The sequence below is a fragment of the Haliotis rubra genome, unplaced genomic scaffold, assembly GCF_003918875.1.
Source record: "Haliotis rubra isolate DU_JTF1 unplaced genomic scaffold, ASM391887v1 Scf1284, whole genome shotgun sequence".
Taxonomy (NCBI): Eukaryota; Metazoa; Mollusca; class Gastropoda; order Lepetellida; family Haliotidae; genus Haliotis; species Haliotis rubra.
Genome location: NW_025765208.1, coordinates 85,762 through 111,221, shown reverse-complemented (window position 1 = coordinate 111,221; position 25,460 = coordinate 85,762). Strand labels below are relative to the sequence as shown.

The window sequence follows — 25,460 nt, the reverse complement described above, 5'->3', positions numbered from 1 at the left end:
CATGTATTTTAGCTATAATTTTTAATATCAATGATATTTCTGATTATCGGCCTTTTTAGCCAGTCCTAGAAGTTGATCATCATGGTCATTGTAAATCGGGAACTGAACCATATTCAGAGGAAACGTTTAGCTGAGACAAATGTAGCCTGAATCTTGGAACCAGGACAGCCAGACAGTGATAGTGTTTGGTTTGTAAGAATCATCTTTAAACCTGACGATGAACTTGTTAGCTCTGATGGTCTTTTGCCTGTATGATCTTGGAATGATTTCAACACTGTTCAGGTTTTCTTGGATGCACTTGACTTGAATATCCAAGCATTACTAATCACAGGCTAAGATCATTTTAACAATGTCATCGGTGATGATTTCTCAGCATTTTGGTACCGTACTATATAGAGTATTGTACCCTCATGTCGTTAAATGCCTACAATATCAACATGATTCAGTAAAACTTTAAAGCTCTGATACATGCCAATGAGTTTTAAACTGTTATTGACAAATATTGATATTCAAAGTTAAGAGTGAGATGATATTTATCATCCAATATCTTTCTTCTAACTTTTTCAATTTGTTAGAAGTAAAATCAAGTTTCAGTTGTGTGAAAAGAACTGCTAACCAGTTTTGGTTAGATGTTATTGTTGACAATTTATGGTGATGTCATGGTAACCAGTGATGTTCCAATGGTCCTCAAAGTACTGTGATGCAATTTCATTGTAGCAATATGTCCCATGAGGCATTGCTTGATCTCACCCAGGTGTTATCACATGTGGAAACCAGTTTTTGAAGATAATTATCAGTCCATAGACAGTTACTGTGAAGTGTCCATTTGCAACATATCAACAATGTGATCATTATTCTTTAGTTATTCCATAACTTTTGAATGTATCAATTGAAAGCTATGTATTCGGGGAGCTATCTTTGGATATAAATGGCTATTGGGAGCCTTGTTGTTTGTGAGGAAACAAATTAATCTTGGAGATAATAACATGAATTATAGTAATAATAATAATGTCATTTTTATAGCACTGAACTCCACACGCACTGGCGTTCTCTAAGCACATACAACATAATGGACATTGATACCCTGAATAACCCAAACCGCCTTTGGGGTGATAGAAGGGTAATAGTCATATGACTTATCCCACCAGGTACCCATTTTCTGCTAGGTGAACAGATTTATAACTTGTACAAAGTGAAGTGTGAAGCCTATATTAGTCGAGATGCACAGATTCCATGGAAAAGTGTGTTTTTTCAATAATTGATGACAAGTTTGGTATACAACACACCTCGTTTTTGCCTGTGTAACATCTGGAGAAGAAAGTACAATGTGAGTTTGGAACCACTCCATCCAGGTCCAGAACCCCCATTGTACTTACTACTCAGAGCCACGATATGATTAAAGGATGGAACTACATTCCAGGAGTGTATGGATACATTTCTGTAGGGTGTAACATCAGCGAGTGATTGTCTGGTCAGAAAATAATGCAATAGTATATGTGAGTTGGAGCTGACTGTATGCAATTGTTTCAGGCGTAATAAAAACAGGTTAAACTGTAATCAGTTGTTTGTTGTGTTTTGATCCATAAATTGTTTGATTGTTTGTTTTTTAATGCCGCACTCAGCAATATTCCAGCTATATGGTGGCGGTCTGTAAATAATCGGGCCTGGACCAGACAATCCAGTGATCAACAGCATGAACATCGTTCTTCGCAATTGGGATACGATAACATCCATCAACTATGTCAGCAATCCTGACCTCTTGATCCCGATAGTCGCCTTCTGCTAAAGAGCAATTCTAACTCTGATCTTCATCTGTGTTTTGATCCATGACACATCTAAAGATCTTCACCTCAGTGTTGAAGATTAGTGTGGTTACAGCCTGTACCCTTGCTGGTTGTGTCATCAGAGACATGTGGAGTCCAGGCCCCATTTTCTCGAAACAAACTTAGTTTTTACTCAAATTTAAAACTGAGTTTGACTGACTGAGTTTAGTTTTACGCCGCTTTTAGCAATATTCCAGCAATATCATGGCGGGGGACACCAGAAATGGGCTTAACACATTGTGCCCATGTGGGGAATTGAACCCATGTCTTCGGCGTGACGAGCCAACGCTTTAACCACTAGGCTACCCCACAGCCCCTCAAACTGAGTTTGACATTTTGAAACAGCTGAATTTTTAACTCAACTGCATTTTTAAAATTATAAAGCCCAAATTACTAGTAATCTATCCACCAAACTCAAATTGTACACTATGTTTGAGTTTAATATCGATTTCAGTTCATTCTGGGAAATGCATTTTCCTGCATTTTCTCAAACTTGAGTTAAAACTCAGACTTAAGTTTGTTTCGAGAAGTCGAGGCCAGGTTGTAACTTGTGTACAGCAGTTCATGACGGAATGGATCGGTTGCTCAAGCTAGTAAGGCCATCCTTGCCTGTGGTTAATTGCTCACATTGCCTCATTATATCAATCACTGGATTGCCTGGTCCTGGTCTGATCTTTCACAGGCCGCCCGGAAAGTTGCTGAGCTTGGCATTTAAACAAACCTAGCAATAGTAAAGCTAAGATGATAGAAAAATTGATGGAATACATTTTGGTTAAACGGTCCACACTCAAAACTATTATAGGCCAACATGATATAGCAGTAATATTACTGTTTATGTGATTAATTAGCTGCAACATTTCTGTTTGTGTGATGTTTATCCATACTCACCTGGACATCTTTGAAACAATGCAGTTGCACGATGCTAGTTAGAACCAGGCTAACTGAAGTGCGGGTCTTCACTGTGCAAAACCTGGCATTCTGAACATTGGTTAGCATACTCAAACATACTTACAACCATTCGCTTAGACCCAAAATGGTAGACTGGCATGAAATAACATTCACCGATTGGACCCATTGGTTGGTTGGTTTGTTGTTTAACGCTGCACTCAACAATATTCCAGCTATATGGCGGCAGTCTGTAACTAATCGAGTCTGGACCAGACATTCCAGTGATCAACAGCAAGAGCATCGATCCACACAATTGGGATAAGATGACATGTGTCAACCAAGTCGGCTAGCCTGACCACCTGATCCCGTTAGTTGCATCTTACGACAGGCATGGGTTGCTGAAGACAAATTCTAACCCGGATCTTCACGGGTCTCTGGCTTAGACCCAAGATTTACAGGCTACCACGATACGGCTTGAACATGGCAGTCTGTCATAAAATACTGACTGGCTGAGTTTGGATTTACGCCGCTTTTAGCAATATTCCAGCAACATCACGGCGGGGGACACCAGAAATGGGCTTCACACATTGTACCCATGTGGGGATTCGAACCAAGGTCTTCGGCGTGACGAGCCAACGCTTTAACCACTAGGCTACCCCACCGCCCTGTCATAATATAACATTCACTCACTGGAATGAGGTTTCAATGTCCTGCTGATACATGATTAGCTTGGAACCTGTGTGGTTTCAGAAAACTTAACTCCAAGTATCCAATGCTTGTCACAAGAGCCGCCAAATGGGGTCAGGCTCAGGGACTCAGTGACCTGACAATGTGGGATGAAACAACATAAAACATATTTGAGCATGACCCGAACACGAAATTTTCATGCTTCATATTTTCCACTTTTAATGACATTCTTCGAACAAACAAAAAGAAAGGCATTTATACATATTTATTCATCAGTTCATACAATAGATATAGTAACAAGTCTGAGCACCATGAATCCACACTCGCAACAGTGACAATACAGACAGTCAGTCCTTGACACCTTGTGTAGACGTGTTCAGTATGAAGTCGTGTTGGTTCACAAGTAGTGTCACACATACATGGCTGGAAGAATGCTAACAAAAACATGTCGAAAAAGAAAATGAGAAATATGCTTCATCAACAAACAAAAATTTTAAGTCTTGACCCCAACAACATTTCACTTGTACAATAGTTCTTCACTTGGGGCTCCTTTCTCGAAGCAACCTTTACTAAGGTTAACCTTAACTCCCATTCTTTAACATTGCACTAAGGTTGCCTTAGTGACTTACGATCACATTAGTGCTTTGTGAAAGGAGGCCCTGCAGTGCTTTGATAAAAAATATAAAGAAGATTTATTCCTTCTCATGTGACCCTCTCTGACATAAGTGTATCAATGTCAGAAGAATCAGGCTCCTTGCCACCGCAAGGTTTGCCCCAAATATGTCTGATGTCAATATTTACAGCTCAGGGTACAAAGAGTGAGTGAGTTTGAGTTTAGTTTTACGCACTTTTTAGCTATATTCCAGCAATATCACCGCAGGGGACACCAGATATGGCCTTCACACAATCTACCCATGTGGGTTATTGAACTCGAGACTTTGACGTGACAAGTGAACGCTTTAACCATTAGACTACCCCACCATCCCAGGGTACAATGAGTGAGTGAGTGAATTTAGTTTTACACTGCTTTTAGCAATATTGCAGCAATATAACGGCAGGGGACACCAGAAATGGGCTTCACACATTATACCCATGTAGGGAATCGAACTCGGGCCTCGGCATGACGAGCGAACGCTTTAGCCACTAGACTACCCCACCGCCCCTGAAAATAGTGCATTCTCAGTATCAAGGGAACATTTGTCAGGTATACATGGTACAATGAGCTGTAGTGGAGTTAAGGTGTTATTGAGACACAAAGCACTGTAGGCATCTGCCTGGTATAAATCACAAAATAAACAAGTCATACATGTTGGTACCACAGCTGATGAAACTGAAATAAACTGTTCAACATCGCAACAAAGGATGTGCTATTCCAAGATTTTCCAAACTTTGAACACAAGTAACAGGTGGACAGACTCAAAGCAACAAACTGCCATTTTCCTTTCATTCCATATTTTCCATTCTCATCAATCAGATCACAATTTCACAACGACAAAACTCAAACACAAACTGTAACATGTTAAAGGAGAATTATAAAGCTTGATCCCACCACCACTGTGAAGATCTATATACTTTCTATTAACACTCTTAAATTGCAAATACTAATATTTTCACAAAACGTGGATCCACGGCATGGAATCTGGAATTAGAGCTTTATGAAACCAAAGTAACCCTTGCAAAAAACACCATGAAAATCGTAAATATCAAAATGATATCTGGCAGGTGTAAATTTTTAGAATTATTTTTAAAAGACATGCATGTAAATGAAAAATGCATTGCTTTGTTACTGAAACTGTGTTTCTTTTTATTATCACAGGTGCAGACTTCTGGTTTACTGACTTCTTCTTCAAACAATGAGAGAGTGAGTTCGGTTTTATGTTGCTTTTAGCAATCTTCAAGCAATCGACACCAAAACTGGGTTTCAAACACTGTAACCATATGGAGATTCAAACTGAGCCTTCGGCATGACAAGCGAATGCTTTAACCACTATGCTACCCCACCACCACTCCTAAAATGTTTATTTGGTTGGAACATTTTCTGACAGAATGGTGCCCCTCATGCAATGTGTAGTGAACTGAAACAACCAGAACACACAATGTCAGATTAACATAATACGACCAGCATGCATCAGTGTTCCTTAATCATTATCATATGGAAATAATGGATAATTAAACATAATTTATTAGCACAAATTTCATGGCAGTTGATTGCCTATCCAAACAATTTTGTCTGTGTTTGTTTTCAGGGCTGGAAAAACATTTTGGACAAACCACAGATAGATTTATGATTTCTCACTGATAAGGTTCTGGCAGTCCCGCTTCACAAAGATTAAGACCTAAGATCTCAGTAACTTTTCTCATAGCATTCCTATACTGTAACATAGGAAGTATGAATGCTATGAGAAAAGTTACGAGATCTTAGGTCTACTAGAGCTTTATGAAACGGGCCCTGGATTGTGTTGCCTTCGTTGAGCTGAAAAATGTCACATATTTTGTACTGCCAAAGTATTTATGTAATCAATTATATTTAAATAGTTTGTAAAGTTCTTGTAGTTTATGAACTTATAAGAATTTACAGCGTTTGTGTGTTTATGGAGTTAATAAAAAAGAAAAGAAATAAAACAACCTGGCAAGTATACCTCAATAGATGCAAAATAATATTGCAATCAAGTTTTTGAAGCACCACCCCATCCTGAATTCAATGACCATTTTGTATAGTTTTTCCAGCATTATTTGTATCAACGAATCAGTATTAGACATCTTATAGACAGCACAGCGTAATTACAGTCACATCAACAACACATATATAACGATACCTCACCAACAAAAACAGTTTACATGTTAACAATGTTTAAAATGTTCATGATGAACACTTTGTAGTAGGGCTGGCTATCTGCTCAGACCATAGAGACTGATAATCGTTAACTAAATATCAGCCGATTACTAATAAATATTGGAGAAGTAACTTTAAGCAAAAATGCAAAAGAGTCCAATAGAAATCAACATATTTCATGTCAAAGGTCACTGTTATTTCATACAATGCAAGACAATATCAAAGATAAAATTTTCGCTCAGAAAATTGCTAAGATTTCTTCCCATTGATGAGATTTCAAATTATTGATCTTTTCATTGACTGACTGAGTGAGTTTGGTTTTCACCAAAGATTACTATAGTGAACCAACGATCGTATGGGATTCGAACAGACCTTCTGTGGATCCTTGCATGCATAATGGGGCGAAACTCTTCGAGTACATGAAGCTATAGTGAGTGAGTGAATATGGTTTTACAAGCTTTTAGCAAATTTCCAGCAACATCACGGCGGGGGACACCAGAAATGGGCTTCACTCATTGTGCCCATGTGGGGATTCGAACCCGGGTCTTTGGCGTGACGAGCCAACGCTTTAACCATTAGGCTACCCCACCGCCGCTGATCTTTTCAACCAGCCCTACATGGTAGCTATAGTTCCAACATAAGGCAAGAAAGTGACAAACTGATTGTAAAAAAGCTAAGTTTAGTCATAGACAGAATCAGTGAGCAAGGGCAAGCAGACAACCCACGGATCATAATCTGAGAGAATCTGGAATTGAACCTTGCTCATCAGATCCTGGCTGGAGTGAGGGAGACAACTCTGAACATGAAATTGTCACAACTTCGTTGCTGGTTGTACAAATATGGTGAGAATCAAATGTTATTCTTCGATGTGTCTGGCACATGCTTGAAACAATAGGCCACCACCACCCTACTTAGTCTCTACCTACACGTTTCGCCATATAACTTTACATGCAAATTCTATACAGGCACTCACCACATATCCAGTGTTAAAAATTAAATGAATCATGTCACCTTCAGTGTCTACATACAACTAGATTTATGTTTCTAATAACCTATGAATAGGGACAACCATGTTTTTAATGTTAAGCTTAAAAACAAGTCATTCTTTAACTTTCAAATTAAAGTGAGTGAGTGAGTGAGTTTGGTTTTATGCCGCTTTTAGCAATATTCCAGCAATATTGCGGCGGGGGACACCAGAAATGGGCTTCTCACATTGTACCCATGTGGGGAATCGAACCTGGGTCTTTGGCTCCAAATTAAAGTGTGATGAGTAATAAGAAGAGTCATGACAAATTAAGTAATATCGCCTTGGTGATAATGGTGCCGTCATCCCCTACAATATCAGTGAGTGAGGGAGTATGGTTTTACACCCTTTTTTTTATTGTGTTTGGTGTATAATGCCACACTCAGCAATATTCCAGCTATATCGTGGCGGTCTGTAAATAATCAAGTCTTGACCAGACAATCCAGTGATCAACAGCTTGGGCATCAATCTATGCAAATGGGAAACGATGACATTTGTCAACAAAGTCAGCGAGCATGACCACCCTATCCGTTAGTCACGATAAACATGGTTTCTGAAGACCAATTCTAACCTGGATCTTTACAGGTTTAGTTTTAATTAAAATATCTCTTCTTATCAGTTCAAAAACAACAATAATTAAATATTAAATACCTGCAAATAATTCTTTGACATCACAGGAGCAGCTCTGCTCAAAAGCAAGTATAAATTTTCTGATACACTATATATATCTTGGTATCAACATTAATGCCAGTGCATTGATATGAACATGATTCCACAATCAAACTGTGTTCAACACGTCCAAGCAGTAGTTACTTTTGAAAAGTACTGTAATGAGCATTTCAAATATGCATGACATGATATTAAGACGATGACAGAAAATGAGTTTAATTCAATAGTAGTATCAAGATACATCCACAAATCAAACCAAACAAGTACAATACTAAGAAGAACATTAATACTTAAGACCAGTATTGCAACAAGCACGACTAACAAAGAACATGGACAAAATCCCACCTCAAGAGCTCGTTGCTGTCTACTATTTGTTGTTCACCTTAACTGAGTGAGTTGGGTTTTACACAGCTAATTTCTTATTTAAGAGACAAGAATGACAGTGGGCACTCTACTGACTCATCATCTTCAGTTCCACAATGCAGTATTTCTGAGTGAGTGAGTGAGTATGGCTTTACGCTGCTTTTAACAATATTCCAGCAATATCACAACTGGGGGCACCAGAAATGGCAGTATTTGAGCTTTGAAGACAGTAATTCTCAAAAACTCTTTAAAAGACTTTTATTATTCTTTAAGAATGTCTCATTTATGGACCAGGACATAACCATTTGTGCCCATTACTGTAACACTGTTAACATACCTTTCTAAAAATCACAAAATATCAGACTTCATATTATCTAACAAAGACGTTGGAATGGTATCTGAACTGACATACATTGAAAAAACAATAAAAATATCACCGAAAAAACAAAATACCCACAGTTACCATGACTTTTGAAAAATCATAAAAAACTACTTTAAAAAACTCCGTTCAAACTTGTTTAAAATATCTTTTGAAAAATATCAAACTCAGCGGAAACCATGGTAACAGATTGATCCAATCTATGATCAACAACTTTAGTTGTTAGCAGTGAGTAACAGTCATTGGCTAAAGACACCTGTCCATCACTCAAACTGACCAATCAAAACCATCATGTATACTCCTACAAGCAGGGCACCAATCTCTTTGATTGACTGACTGAGCTTACAGTCTACAAGCAGTTCAGGTATAACAGACACAGTGGCGATGTAGATGAAGCCCCCTGCGGTGAAGGGGAGGATCCAGGCAGTAGCAACATCGCCGATACCCTCGGCAAATAAGCTGCAAAGAGTTCCTAGCATGGCGCCTATGGCTGTAGAGAACTGAAGCATCATGGCCTGAAACAGAGAGTTATATAGGATATATATCCTGAACACATTCGCCACCACAGCTTAATCTGGGACGTGATGTCACCATCTGTCAACTAGCATTCATTTTAAGGCCAGATCAATCTTATTTCTTGCTTTATGGATATTTGTCCTTAGAAAACTTAAGGCAGGAGGGGAAAAAAATCACCAGTCAAAGAAATATTCCTTCAAAATACTAAAAGTATCCGGATCCGTAAAACAAGAAATAAAATTGATCTGAGTTTGGTTTGGTTTGTAGTTTTACGCCGTACTCAGCAATCTTTCTGCTGTATGGTGGGGGCTGTAAATAAGTGAGTGAGCGAGTTTAGTTTTACGCTGCACTCAGCAATATTCCAGCTATATGGTGGCGGTTAAATAAGAAAGTATGGACCACACAATCCAGTGATCAACAGCATGAGCATCTATCTACACAACTGGGATACACTGACTTGTGTCAACCGGGTCATGACCTTCTGATCCTGTTAGCCGTCTCTTACGACAAGCATGATTACTGTAGACCAATTCTAACCTGGTTCTTTAAAGCAGGGCTCCAGATAACTATTTGGGGTGTGAGTGTACTTACACATCATATTGCAAGTGGAGGTGTACTGAGAATTTTGAAGGAGTACTGACATGTTTTTGTGTGAGCGAGTTGGTGATGTGGTTTGTCTGGACGATTCATCAATCACTATTTCCAACCATGTATTTCTATTTGAAGATGCGTGAGAAATAACTGAGCGACCGTGTGATGCACGAAATGTCAGGTCCGACTGGATATAAATAGGAACAGTGTAGTTTTTAGCCAATCGAAAAATAGTGACGCATATCGTTGCGTGGCAACGCAAGTGATTCCTACTGTCGGGGTTTCCTCATGTGTCAAATCGTGTTTCGCTAAAGAAACTTGACAAGTATTTATCCGAAATAGATTTTCATTTGCACGGAAATTAAATGTTAGACGTACATAGGTATTTATGTGTGTACACGATACGCTTGAAATCTTATATTATGTCGTACTTAATTGATTTTGAGGTGTACATTACGCCTGTACGCCCCTTATCTGTAGCCCTGTTAAAGGTTTAGTTTAAGTAAAATATCTCTTGCTTATGAGTTAAAAACAATAATAATTAAACTGAACCTGTGTCCCATGTCTATAGTCATAATCAGAGCCTTGGTTGAGTGATTCCCTGATTGCAAATAGACACTTGTGACTTAGTCCTAACCTAAAGAACTAATGGTATTCACTGAACTTGAAGACATTTATAAATCAATAAAGCTCTCTAATATGTCACAAGTTTAGAAATCCTACATTTTGATTAGATTTAATTTTGCTTTGAATTTTGGCCAGTTAGTACGAATACCAGAACATATCCCACTACACTATTAGGAAGGTATTATGTTATGGGATGTCCTCAGATCTTTGTGTAATGGTAGCAAGGATGACAATCTGATTCTTACCAGTCCTTACCAATGTACGACATAATTTACACTCCCATCTTTCCAGTCTGGCTGGCGATTTATAAATTTAACCAGTCCTCGAAGATGCAGGCCCATATATGTACATTGCTACAGTAGTTAATCATTAACATTTTTCTTAGAATCACTTCACTATAACGTATACATTTTAAGATACTTTAAGATATGCACCCAAACTGTCAGACAGGCAGCAATTTCTCAGATGTGAGCGACTTGTATCCATGTTTGATTCAAGATTGTCAATGTAACTGAAAAACATTTTCTTATAGGTCTGGCATGTAGGTGTAAATGTCACCTATCCCGAAAGAGTGAGTGAGTAAGCGAGTTTGGTTTTATGTATGGTTTCAGCAATATTTCAGCAATATCACAACGGGGGACACCTGAAATGGGCTTCGCATATTGTACCCATGTCGGGTATCGGACCCAGGTCTTCGGCAGGACGAGTGAACGCTTTAACCACTAGGCTACCCCACCACCCCTATATCCATCTACAGGACTGCTTGGCAGATGATCTTTCAGACACTTGGCCTAGCTAAAAGTGCTGGAGTGATGGTCAAAGGGAGATAACTCATCTTCGTCTCCCAACCAATCTATTGACGGCACACATAGAAACTGTTTCAATTACCTTCTGTTTCGTGCATCCGGACTGGACAAGGATGGCAAAATCACCAATTTCATGGGGTATTTCATGCAGGAATATGGTGATGGTGGTGATAATACCGACATTCTGGCTGATTAAGAAGGAAGCCCCGATAGCAAGGCCATCAGTGAAGTTGTGGGCGAAGTCTGCAGCCAGGTTCAGGTAGCCAGCTACCTTGATGTCGCCTTGCTCAGTGTCTACAACAAGATATGGAAATCAAAGGTTAACATAGATGAATGGCAAGTACTACAGGCTCTAGGCAATGTCAGATAAGTCTATATGACAAGAGTTTTGTCAATATGACAGCATTCTGTATCTGGACTTGACAACTGGGTGATTGGTATTGTTTGCTGTTTGCTTAATGCCTCACTCAGCAATATTTAAGCCGTAAGATGGCAGGTTTGCAAATAATCGAGTCTGCAGAAGACAATCCAGTGATCAATAGCATGAGCATTGATCTGCAAAATTGGGATTGGTTATACCACATTCTGAACTTCTTCAGAATGTCTTTGAGCCAAACCGCCTGTAATGGTGTTTAGGCTACAGGGTGTGAGACATAAATCAGTAACTCGACGTTAAATGTCAAAATCGGACATCAATAACTGTCACTGGGTCCCTTTGGTTTGTAATGGACAGCAAATACTTAGATTACAAGTGAGTGATCATGAGTGAGTGAGTGAGTGAGTTTAGTTTTACGCCGCACTCAGCAATATTCCAGCTATATGGCGGCGGTCTGTAAATAATCGAGTCTGGACCAGACAATCCAGTGATCATGAGTGAGTTGGGTTTTATGCTGCTTTTACTAGTGACTTTCCCAGTGACTTTCTGACGAGTAGACTGTTGTTTCATTAAATCTAATGTGTGAGGTGAGGTGAAATTGGGTTTAACGTCGTGCTTGAGAATATTTCGCTCATATGACGACGTGCATGCGTGTGTATGTGTATGTGCGGCTTGTACTAGCCCAGACGTAAGCTGGTGTTATATAGTGCTAGCTCACTGAGATTCCATGCCGCAGTGAAGCATGAATACCCCACTCAGACACATTATACTGACTCTGAGCCGACCAGTCCTTGTTGTACCCATTAATGCAGAGAGCCAGGCAGGGACCAACAAGTACCATATTTTAACGTCTTTCGGTATGACGCGGTCGGGGATCGAACCCGCGACCTTCCGCTTTCCGGGCGGACGCTCCAACCAAATCTAATGTGTAGCTTGATAATACTGACATGAATTCATTCTCTGTTTAGAAAGATTTACCCTTCTTAGCAGCTTCCTTCTTCTCCACTTTCTTCTCTGCTTTCTTTCTCTTCTTCTCTTTCTTCTCTTCCTTCTTCTCCCCCTTCTTCTCTTCCTTTTTCTCTCCTTTACTCTTCTCTTCCGACTTGCTCTCTCCCTCGTCATCACTTGTCTTTGCCTTTTTCTTCTCCACTGGCTTAGAAGGTTGTGGGGCATGGGAGTGGCTGTGGCCGTGACCATCTCCTTTGACAAATCGGACGAACTTCTCAACGACGAGGAAGGCGATTATACCAGCCAACACCCACAAACCTACTGACATGTTATGTCCACCGTGTTCGTGCGAGTGTCCGTGATCATGTGAGTGACCATGGTCATCCCCATCGCCTCCATGTGAGTGAGGAGACACTGCATGTGGAATAAGATGGAGGAACGCATCACCAAGGAGACCACCCGAGGCGAAACTTAACAATATCTTCAGCAGGGACTCGTGTTCTGAGGTATTGTCGAGGGGAATCACAAGCAGTATGAAAACCGGTGACACGCTTATGAATGCCGTTGCACCAATAGCTTTGATCCACAGAAGCCAGTCTGTTTCTTTCGCTTTTGGCGGTTTTGGTCTCGCGTCTTCCCATTTCTTGTATTCTTCGGTGTGATCTTCATGATGTCCCCCGTGAGCGTGACCGTGTCCCCCGTGAGCGTGACCGTGTCCCTCGTGATCATGGGCGTGCCCATGTCCACCATGGTCATGGTCATGAGCGTGGCCGTGTCCCCCGTGAGTATGTCCGTGTGCCCCATGATCATCTTCCTGGGCTTCGTTTGCCTGTTTGCTGTATTTAAACGACGCCGGTTCGTCGTGGCTGTGACCGTGGTCGTTTCCGTGGTCATGAGCGTGGCCATGTCCATGTGCATTAATAATATTGGTTAAAACAAACCCAGAAATTAACACTGAAAGCAGTAACAGCCGGTAACGTGATTTCACACTGGGAGCAGCCATCTTGGAACCTGACACGAGTTTGTGTACGTGGCGTTAGGTGGCGCTGTGAGCGATGTCAACAAATACACGTGGCTTTCCGTCAGGGCACCTGTAGAATATGACGAGCAAATTCTCATGCTGTCGAATCGTACCATTAATGTATCATGAATTATGTCGGATATCAATAACATCTTAACATGTAAATAAGCAAAATTTAAAACAAAACAATTTATACATCTTTCGATTTGAAATAACAGATCTACCGTGATAAGATCGAACTCGTTCCGATAAATAGATAGAAAAAACAACAACAACAACAACACGAGTTATTTCCTTCACTGAAGTCACCTTAGGGAAAATGCGTAAAATGGTTAGGTTTCCATGACTACTGGTTTATTTACAGACGACAAAACTGTAATCAAGATCCCCGAAGTCCACGGGGAATGTGACGATATCTGATGATTTTACGAGCGCTTCATGTGTTTAAGCCCAACGCCATTTCACGATCTACCAACCAGAATGATTTGGCTTCGTAACGTCGATATAAAGTCGATATAAAGTTATACGGACATGTTTCCATTTGTGAGTTGTGTCAAAGAAGAAAACGAGAAAGTTCCCGTAATGTATAAAAATGGTACATGTTTGGGTGATGGAGTTGGTGTGTGTGTGCGTAGATATGTACTTTTTGTATTGGTAACGTAATTCTGTTGGGCTGACGCCTTTGGTCACTCTGTCACGTATTTTAAATGTATGGTATATTCGTTCTGTTACCATATATCATATCTCCATTCTCTCATTATGTACTTTTTCTCCAGTTTGTCGGATGTATATATATTCCCACCATTCTTCCGTTCTCTAAGTAATGTAATGGGCGGTGGGGTTGCCAAGTGGTTAAAGCGTTCGCTCGTCACGCCGAAGACCCGGGTTCGATTCCCCACATGGATACAATGTGTGAAGCCCATTTCTGGTGTCCCCTGCCGTGATATTGCTGGAATATTGCTAAAAACGGCGTAACAACCAAACTCACTCACTCAGTAATGTAACATGTATTAGGCTGGATAACTGGGGATGGTGTTTATATCAGTCCATCATAGCAACATATTATATATAACCCTCAGGCAGTTGTACAGTCATATAGTCCGCATGCAAAGCTGCTAATATCTTTGCATGAGTGAGTGAGTTTAGTTTTACACCGCACTCAGCAATATTCCAGCCATATGGCGGTCTGTAAATAATCGAGTCTGGACCAGACAATCCAATGATCAACAGCATGAACAACGATCTACGCAATTGGAATACGATGATATGTGTCAGCGAGCCTGACCACCCGATCCCGTTAGTCGCCTCTTACAACAAGCATGGGTTACTGAAGACCAGGGCGGTAGGGTAGCCTAGTGGTTCAAGCGTTCGCTCGTCACGCCGATGACCCGGTTCGATTTCCCACATGGGCACAATGTGTGAAGCCCATTTCTGGTGTCCCCCGCCGTGACATTGCTGGAATATTGCTGAAAGCGGCATAAAACCAAAACTCATTCACTCACTACTAGTGTTGGGAATCGGTTAAAATCTCATTATTGATGATTGGTTTATTACCACCGACCAATCATCGAAAATAATTGGTTAGCGTCATTTATGAAATTTGTTAAAGCACAAAAAAATAAGGAAAAAACGTAGTTATTTGGGGTTTTTTTTGGCAAAAGTTTACATCTTTCAAGGATGACTAGTAGGTTAGGAACATACATTTCTTGGTGTCTTTAAGATAAATTCAATCATGACTTGGAACGAGCTTGTAGTGATTATGAAACGTAACAGACAAAACCAACCTTGTGAAATATATTGTTGATAAAAACAAGTGTTCCAGAATTGTTTGTGTTCGATTATGAGAAAACATGATCGATTGCTTGGTCGTTTAGTCACTGCGACCAATCTTCGATTATTTCAATTAATCGGACCACCACTACTCACTACTGAAGATCAGAAGCCGCAGGGGTTGGTAACTGGGAACTCGTGGGAACCGCTCAGCCAACGAAACACGTACGTGAAAAGACCACACTCCATATTTCTAATTTACAAGAGCATGTCAAACGTTTCGGTGTTGCCTGTCGCGTATTTTCTGGTCGCCCATGTCATCCATTTGAAACGCTCGTAATATCTCCTCGACCACTCATGCCAAGCTAGCGCAAGCCTAGACTAACGCTTATAAAAATAGTCTCTGAATATATATAATTTGAGGTGAGGTGAGGTGAAATTGGGTTTAACGTCGTGTTTGAGAATATTTCACTCATAAGACGACGTGCATGCGTGTGTATGTGTATGTGCGGCTGCTTGTACTAGCCCAGACTTAAGCTGGTTTTATAGTGCTAGCCCACTGAGATACCATGCCGCAGTGAAGCATGAATACCCTACTCAGACACATTATACTGACTCCCGAGCCGACCAGTCCTTGTTGTACCCATTAATGCCGAGCGCCAGGCAGGGACCAACAAGTACCATATTTTAACGTCTTTTGGTATGACGCGGTCGGGGATCGAACCCACGACCTTCCGCTCTCCGGGCGGACGCTCTAACCACTACACCACGGAGGCGGTCATACTTAATTTGAATAGTAACAAACAAACCCATATAAATTGAAAAGGAGCCCCGGGGAGACCAGGGATTCCTGAACCTGAGGGCTTTAGCATTTTAGGGAGGGCTTGGCAGTAGTGAAAATAATGTGGTTCAGGGACTGTGAGACTAGCGCAACCCCGGTGCCCTGTAATAAAAACAATGTAGGAGACCCAACGCATGAAACATTATGTTGTTATATTTCAAACAATCTTTCGAAAACGTAATTACAAACTCTTAACAGATTCGTTATACATATACTCCTCAAAACTAGATACGGAACATCAGCTTTCCCCATGTCATGAAATTATAGTATTAGGAAAGAAGCGCGCGAGTTTAACTTGTTGAGTAGTGTATTAATGTGTTATGTTGATGTACGTCAGGGAATATGGTACTATATCTTCTAAACAATTTTGGGCGGTTGGGTAGCCTAGTGGTTAAGCGTTCGCTCGTCAAGCCGAAGACCCGGGTTCGAGTCCCCACATGGGTAGAATGTGTGAAGCCCATTTCTGGTCTCCCTCGCTGTGATATTGATGGGGATATTGCTAAAAGCGGCGTCAAACTAAACTCACTCACTCCAAACAATTTCACGAAAATGTACAGCGGAACTCGTCTGTGTCAGGAAATATTCCGAAATATGAACCCAATTTACTCGACTCAGTATTCTGGTCATGTTTCGTTAGATTTTTTAAATTCGTTATTAGAGTACTGCTTATGGGAAAGTCTTGTAATATTCTTCATACATCCCATTCCAGCACAAAAACATATGGAAATTTGGGCCTGACATCTGAGTTCAGACATCTGAGTCACATTTGTGGAATAATTCACCTCCGAACAAAAGAACTAAGCACTTTTAATTCATTGCTGAATGAGTGTGTGAGTGAGTTTAGTTTCACGACACTCTCAGCAATATTCCAACTATTTGGCGGAGGTCTGTAAATAATCGCGTCTGGACCAGACAATCCAGTGATCAACATCATGAGCATCGATCTGCGGAAGGGGTAGGATCCCGTTAGTCGCCTGAAGTTACTGAAGACCAATTCGAACTCAGGCTCGCTGACTCGGTTGACACATGTCATCGTATCCCAGTATTGTAGATCGATGCTCATGTTGCTGATCACTGGATTGTCTGGTTCAGATCGCCGTCATATAGCTGGTATATTGCTGAGTGCAAATACAATCTTGAGATTTTGTTCTGATTGGAACTGCTACTGATAGACCAGAACATGTTCACTCTCTCTTGAACACCTGGTGTCAACACTCATTTCCATCCTTTCATATAGGGTTCTTCATTCTTTTGACTTGACAGCTCGTAGACACTTTTTCTGCAGACATTATAAGTTGTCCACTGGTCACGAGGGGGACATGGGTTGATGTACAAGGAACATCAACAAACATAGAGGGTACATCAACTCATGAGCCCCGAGGGACCTGTGAACAACGTATTTATCTTTCCGAACATCTCAATGTTAATTTTGTACAGTTTGAAGCACGGGTATTGGATCATAATAAGGAGTACAGGAGATAGGCAACAGCCCAAACACTACTAATACGAAGTACCAAACGATTTCTCACAGTTCGGCATTACCAGCGGGTAACATGAAAAATGTTACTTGCTTGTAAGCGGGGTACATTGATTAGCTCAGCCAATCAGAAAACGACATTTATGTGTGAGGGAAGATTAATGGGATTTGTTATGTACAAGCGTTGACGAACTGCTTTACTCTGTTGGGTTTGTTCTGAGATTTTGTTCTGACGGGATATACTAAGGTGCTTTACGAACATCATAATATGCATGCTGGCAATGTGTTAAACAGTGCAAATAATACAAGAAAACAGGTTGTAACACTGTCATTTGCACCATTAGCCGTGAGCTCGGCCTAAAATATACACATCTAAATCACAATGAACAAAATAAAAACAAAATGTCATTTTCATTGATTTATTTCATGAAATATGGCATATCGTGAATATTACACATCTACTATACCATTCAAAAACAAGTAGGGGATATTCCATTTTTCGAGCATACCACTAGCCAATGCCAATGCATATGAGAAAAAGTAATATATATCCATACAGATGAAACATTTCCAAAGGAATGGAATAAATTGTCACATTTTCCCTTAATTTCTCTTCATCATCTGTTTCCTCCTTGGCTTCATCATTTGCATTTTATCAATCTTGTAAATCCAATATCCCCTACTTGTTTTGAATGGTATATAATCGCTTATAAATAATTTGATATTTACGGTTGTATGATTCAAAATGATTAACATAACCGAAAACTCAATCGTTTTCGGAATTTTGCATATTTTAATAATTTGAACAAAGTAGATATAAATGTATAAATATAGACGCTACATATTCTTTTGTTTTGAATTATAATATATATGCCATTGACAAATTATGCACAATTTAGAACGTTTGCTTGCCTCTGTCTGCTTCAAGGTCAGGCATTAATTAGGTCGAGTCGGATGTGTCATTTCCGGACAAGCCGAATTTGTATCTTGGCATCAGCAGTTCGATACAGTGGGTTTGTATTGTATATATTGCTGTCGGCAATAATCAAGCAGTATTTTGTTTAAAAAATAAACCTAAAAATAACCCCAAACACATCCATACACCATCGAAGTAAAGGGCACATGTATATAGTACAGCATATACGATTGAGTGAGTGAGTGAGTGAGTTGGGTTTGACGCCGATTTGAACAGTATTTCAGTTACATCATGTCGTGTCACCTTGACCTTGTGGGGTGTCCCAGAGTAATGAATGTGTAAATCATCCCCCCCCCCCACCCCACCCTTTCTCCTCTTTACCATCTTTATACTGAGAAGGTTGGGGCGGTGGGGTGTGCCATTATTTCGTACCCCAGTGTTCAATGAACCACTTTATTTTTGCACAAAATAGCCTAGAAATCAATATTTTTTGCTTTTTCAGGCAAATGACATTCACACATGGTATGTGTGACATTATTTCTTATCCCAGTATTCACTGAACCACTTTATTTTTGTACAAAATAACTAAGCCTCGGATGACGTTTAACAAACTGTTGCACGAATGAGTGATGGTTATATCAACATAATGAACTAACGAACTTTAACATTAGTTTTTTCAGCAAACATAAAATACACCCTCAGTGTACTTTCCTTTGCCCATATAATTACGTGTAATATATACTGACTGACTGAGTTTGGTTTTACGCCGCTTTTAGCAATATTCCTGCAACATCACGGCGGGGGACACCAGAATGGGCTTCACACATTGTACCCATGTGGGGATTCGAACCCGGGTCTTCGGCGTGACGAGCCAACGCTTTAACCATTAGGCTACCCCACCGCCCCAGTGTAACATATAGGTCATAAGAATATAAAATATATAAACATGATATAAATTGAATGAAGTAGAAGGCAGTATGGATATGCAATGATTTTTGCGATTATATAATACTATCAGTAAATTAACTCAATATGTAAAGTTTAACAATGAACCATCTTTACCTTCCATTCTTTCAGACTATTTTCGAGGTACTAGGTTCGATTCGGACAATTAAACCTCGTGTAACACTATCGGAATCCATTGTGGAACATTTCGTTCACGTGACTATTACGTGACGCAACACAAACTGGTATCGCGGAAACTGTTTAATTTATTATTGTCCGTCTTTGTCTTCAAATCATTGTTAGACCTACTTTTTGTTGAGCACAGATGAACATGGTTTCGTCATGATATAAGAAATAAAGGCAGGATCTGGTAATACGCTTTTCTATTTGCAGGACACTGACGATTTGAACGCACTTTTGAGGGTTGAGGGTTTCCGGTGTTGCTGGAGGTAGTGAGCTCGGTAAGACTGGTCAGCTGGCCCCCATTTTGCATCTGGTATCATGGCCATCTTGATCCTCTGAAATACACCACGTGTAAATGACGATAATAATACTGTTATTATTATCATACGAAACAAGATTAAAAGCTTATGAAAACGTATTAACTGCTCACTGCCATGTTGATGGTTATTTGATGCTGGCCAAACCGAAACATGAGTCTCATTAACCTATTCAGACAATGACCTACTTTTCAGCCGATCCGAATTTTCTCGTGTGAAAGTGAAAATAGACATCACAAACAACTATGGTTACACTGAATTCCAATTCCTTGTTTCATAAGAAAATGGTATTTACAACTGAAATTTAAGTTTAAACTTTAGTAACATCGTATTTCTATGTTTTATGGCGAGGTGTAGGCAGCATGACCTTAACTTAGACGTCACAGACTGCCCCTGTTTGATGAGGTCGTAAAATGATTCACAATGCATCTGGCTCACTGGTTACACCTGTTATGTGTTTTTTTGCGCTTATTCAATGTAGTTCTGTAACGCACAATGTATCAAGTCATTACCAGATCGCCAAACTTTTCTAGCGTTTTGAGACTTTCCAGGTTTCTGTTAGTCAGTGCTTGTCTGTACGACAGAGCTCGCTGCACGACATGTTTGCAAGGATAACAAGGAGGGTAGTGTTGCAATGCACGAGTGCTTAGATGTATCATGCTATTAATCACTGGATTGTCTGATCCAGATTCGATTATTTATAGACCGCTGCCATTTAGCTGGGATATTGCTGAGTGCAGCGTTAAACATCAAACATTTAGTCGCCTCTTATTACAAGCTTAAGATTGCGGGAGATAAATTGTAACCCTCACAATTGAGGTCTTGTACTCACCTGCAACAGATTTCCCTCCTGTTTCTTAACGGCGACCACCATCATCACAAAGAATGGAATTAACGGAAGGGCCGCGATGAACCACCCAATCACAGTCGTGTAATAAGGGTACACATACTTGCCGTATGTCGGCGGTTCGTATTGAGTGAATGTGAAGATAAGTGTTGTCTGGAAAAAGAAAGTACTTTTTGGCATTTATACGGTATATAATACGAATTATATGGTGGCAGTGATCAGCAAATCTCATTATATTTATTTTATCTGCTTCTACATTGGCGGATCCAGAGGGGGGTTCAGGGGGTTGCCCCTCCCCCCCCCTTTGAAAATGACTTAAGACCACATTGAAGATATTTTTGCGTTGGCGGAGCCAATGGGGTGGGCTCCCCCCCCATTCAAAATTCCTGGATCCGCCCATGTTCTACGTACTAATTATTTCAACTTTTTATTGTTATTCTCTTTATAACAATTCCACAACTTTAATTCTAAAAAAAATCAATCACATCAACTTCCGTAAGAAAGCATAATGCATGCACATTGATAAGAGCTACACAGTTTGTGAAATTTCAGCATTAATAAATTTAAGAATAAGAATACAATTTTAGAGTAAAAATGAAATCAAGGATTAAACGCTGTTGTTAGTGTGTGAGTTTGACAGAAATGCTATTAATGGAAGAAAGTTGTTAGCAAGTGCTATCATCTAACCAGAAGCATGGCTGGTGTGACGTAACACCACGTGATCTTGAAGAACAGAGGAACTTGTCTGCCAATCATCATCTCAATGTCGTCGCTGAAACGGTCAATTCCTGGAAGCAATAAACACATGTATAAATGTCAAGAAAATATATTTTTGTAATTGTCTAAAAGGTCTTACAAATATCTGTGAACATATATGTAAATGTCTACAAATAATAACATAAATGTCGTAAAACACCTATGTAAGTGTCTGTGAACAATTATGTAAATGTCGACAAACACGTACGTGAATGATCTTAAATGGCACACTTTGATGTCATGGAGTGGAAGCCATAATGGAAATTACATATTTTTTGTGCCCGTTTTTGATATGTTAATTTTAATGAATATAGATCACATCAAATTGTATTAATCTTACACTGATTTTGCACTTCATTTGAACACGGCCAAATAACGTACACGGTCGTGTCAATGAAAACAACAACAACTGATTGGGACTATAGAACAGGGAGGTGTTCAGTTCTCGGCACATCATACCATAGATCCAGGCAATTGTTACACACTCCAGTAGTCCCGAGAAGATGAGGAAAATGGCGACAATGTACCAGTCCAGCAGCTGGAACACGTATACTCCGCCCTGAAAAGGGTATTGGGAAACCATTTTAAGCGGTAATTAATTTTCATCAAAGAATCTCAGTCAGACTGAGAACCTGTGGTCAGTTTGGCTTGACCCATTCTATGCATATTCTGTATTTTCGATTAGATGAGATATGTTTGGTATGTTTGGCATGAGGAAGGTCTTATGTTGCTTTCAGCAATATTCCAGCAATATCACGGCGTAGTACATCAGAATTGGGATTCGTGCTTTGTAACCATGTTCGGAATCGAACTTGGGTCTTTGGCGAACGCTTTGACTACTCGGCTACCCTGAGCAAAATGTCTGATGATAATGTGACGAAATCCCTGATGACATGTTGAAAAAAATGTTGAAGAAATATATGAAATATATAAAGAAATGGATGGCGATGTGTTGAAGATGTGTATGATATCAGGTCAGATAATACGTGGAAAAATATCCGATGATATGCTGAACAAAACTCTGATGATATATTGAACAAAGATATGATGATGTACTGGACAAAGATATGATGATGTATTGAACAAATGTCTGATGATGTATTGAACAAAACTCTGATGATATTGGACAAAGATATAATGATGTATTTAACAAAGATATGATGATGTATTGAACATAGATATGATGATGTATTGAACAAAACGTTGACGATATATTGAACAAAACTCTGATGATGTATTGAACAAAGATATGATGATGTATTGAACAAAGATATGATGATGTATTGAACAAAGATATGATGATGTATTGAACAAATGTCTGATGATCGGATGAACGATGTCTGATGGTATCTTGAAGAATACCTATTGATATGTTGAGAACTGGTTTAAGAATATATGATGATATCTTGAGAGCTGGTTCAAGAATATCTTATGATATGTTGAAAAATGTCTGTGGATACGTTGAAGAATGTCTGATGCTGTGTTGAAGAATGTCTGATGATATGTTGAAGAATGTCTGATGAAATATTGGGAGCTGGTTCAAGAATGTCTGATGATATGATGAAGAATGTCTGATGATATGTTGATGAATATCTGATGATATGTTGAGAACTTTTTCAATAATGTCTGATTATCTGATGACATGTTGAGAGCTGGTTCAAGAATATCTGATGATGTCTTGTCGACACATACCTCAGTCGTCATCACGAGTCCAAGGAGGAATGACACAATACAGTAGATTCCATTCACTGTCACTCGCCATCTTATCAGTTTGGGATATTCATCTAAGATGGCAGTTACCACAGTTTCAACCATTGAGAACTGAAAAATGGATTCAAAAGTATTTCAAAGTGAACATGAGACTGGCTTCTTATCATGCATGGTCTAATAACATCCTGTCAAACAGTGTTTTTTCAACATCTATTGTTCGAGTGTGGAATTCAGTAACTATGTCAATTATAGAACTAAAGATATATCTTGATGCAATTATAACCAGATTATTAGAATAGGTAGGAAAGGGCTAATTACCTTTAATAAAGGTTGTCAAAAAATCAATGCAATATAAAAAGGTCGTATGACGTCATACATAATGACGTCACAGTATGACGTAATAATACGAAACTAAAATGGACCGAGAAATGAAACTTTTTCAACCAACAGCCCATCCATATATGTGGGATTTGCAAAATTACTGACTGCACTAAAATATCATATCTTGTGACATACATCATTTTGATAATTTCTACAACCCCGAGGCATTATATATTCCTTAGCAAGAGTGTTCATAGTTGATTAGTTGATGATGTTCCTAGTCGATGATGTTCCTACCAGCGAGTCGAGTGACAGAAGGATGAGCATGATGAAGAACAGGACACTCCACAGTTGCGGCAGCGGGAGTTGAGATAGGGCTTCTGGGTATATAACAAAACCCAGTCCAGGTCCTGCAAAATATAATTTATACTTGACTACTTACATACAAAGTATAATATGGAAAAGAAGATAAACGTCATATAGTGTATAATATGGAAGTTAATATATACTCATAGAAACGAATAAGGGAACAGATGAAAGTACAAGTGTTCCTTTATTCTTTTCCAGGTTTCTTCACAAGGTATGTATTGCACAGTGAGTGAAATTCTGGAAATAAATAAAGGAACACTTGTACTTATGTGTTCCCTTATTCGTTTTTATGCGTATATTTATCACAAAAATCGACAAAGGCATCACGCTTCTTAAACGATTGAAACATCCTTTCTCATGAGAATATATTTTTCATATATACATAAGATATTTTTTGTTGGTAATTGGTAAATTGGTAATTAAGTATTGTTCTTTTTTTTTGTTACATTTTACAATTCAGTGGTAGAAAATAATAACAGCCAGAAGGTAACAAACAAGTTTGTTTGGAAACGAAAACTGGTTATTCGTTGTCCGATGCAATACCCTATTATGACTTGTACCTGCGTGTTTGCAGGTGAACAACTGACTTATCTTTATGTAAGGTTATGCCGAATACCATCATTGATGCAGAATATGCTCACCTTTTTGCGAACACCTTGTTTCCTCACTATTTGATAGTGATTCATAAACACATGCTTATGAAGGTTTTGAAAGGCATTTTTCGAAGTTGGACGAACATGAATACATGACACGTTTTATGGATAACAACTTCTTTTTTAATCTTTATACGACGTTTCAGAGATAATTCCGACGCAGCATTCAGTTGATGAAGGAGCAAGAATTAGCTCTGAAACGTCGTATAAAGAATAAAAGAGAAGTTATTATCCATAAAACGTGTCATGTATTCACATGCTTATGATATAAGTCACAATTGTACAGTGGGCTCTCATGATTCTGGAAATGGTTCTATTGATATATATACATGTATAGTTTACCTGACGACACAACATCTGCTATTGGAACATTCGCCTCATGAGCCATGAATCCCAGGATGGAGAAGACCACGAGACCAGCAAACAGACTTGTTCCTTCACACACAAACGTGCAAAAAACCGCATTCCTAAATTCAGGAAAAAATAGGAATTAATATGTGAACTTAAAAGGTGTCAGAATCGTATCACTGAGTGATCTTGCCATTTCACATGATAACAGGACGCAACAGCATCTCATTATGAGCTTCATCAGGTGTTATCGACGGTAATTAACATTTAAACACAAATGTGCATGTATAATTTACTAACGTTGAAAGACAAATAATTATTTGAACAATATCCTGATCTCTCAGCCACTATAACGACACTCAGCTCAGCAATTACAATTCTGCATAACAAAAAATAGCAACAACAGTACATTATATACAGTAAAACCAGAAATTATTGAGAATTTAAAGACTGTAA

At 39.3% G+C, this 25,460-nt stretch overlaps 2 protein-coding genes and 1 long non-coding RNA gene across 3 annotated transcripts; all 3 read right to left on the bottom strand.

The window, feature by feature from the left end:
* Window positions 1-3,648: 3,648 nt before the first annotated feature.
* On the bottom strand, window positions 3,649-19,356 carry LOC124266860. Its single transcript, XR_006895876.1, has 2 exons — window positions 19,306-19,356; window positions 3,649-6,535 (listed from the first exon to the last, which is right to left on the bottom strand). It is a non-coding gene; the product is annotated as an uncharacterized LOC124266860 (long non-coding RNA).
* Window positions 8,125-13,555, bottom strand: LOC124266859 (protein catecholamines up-like). The gene is made up of 3 exons (XM_046701669.1): window positions 12,561-13,555; window positions 11,289-11,500; window positions 8,125-9,181 (listed from the first exon to the last, which is right to left on the bottom strand). Exons 1-3 carry the CDS (start codon window positions 13,531-13,533, stop codon window positions 8,930-8,932), a joined length of 1,437 nt encoding a protein of 478 aa, XP_046557625.1. The 5' UTR covers window positions 13,534-13,555; the 3' UTR covers window positions 8,125-8,929.
* Window positions 19,357-19,387: 31 nt separating the features above from the next.
* LOC124266872 (sodium- and chloride-dependent glycine transporter 2-like) lies at window positions 19,388-25,119 on the bottom strand. Its single transcript, XM_046701680.1, has 7 exons — window positions 24,999-25,119; window positions 23,932-24,044; window positions 23,296-23,424; window positions 22,063-22,162; window positions 21,535-21,635; window positions 20,833-21,000; window positions 19,388-20,018 (listed from the first exon to the last, which is right to left on the bottom strand). Exons 1-7 carry the CDS (start codon window positions 25,042-25,044, stop codon window positions 19,884-19,886), a joined length of 792 nt encoding a protein of 263 aa, XP_046557636.1. The 5' UTR covers window positions 25,045-25,119; the 3' UTR covers window positions 19,388-19,883.
* Between the last annotated feature and the right edge of the window lie 341 nt (window positions 25,120-25,460).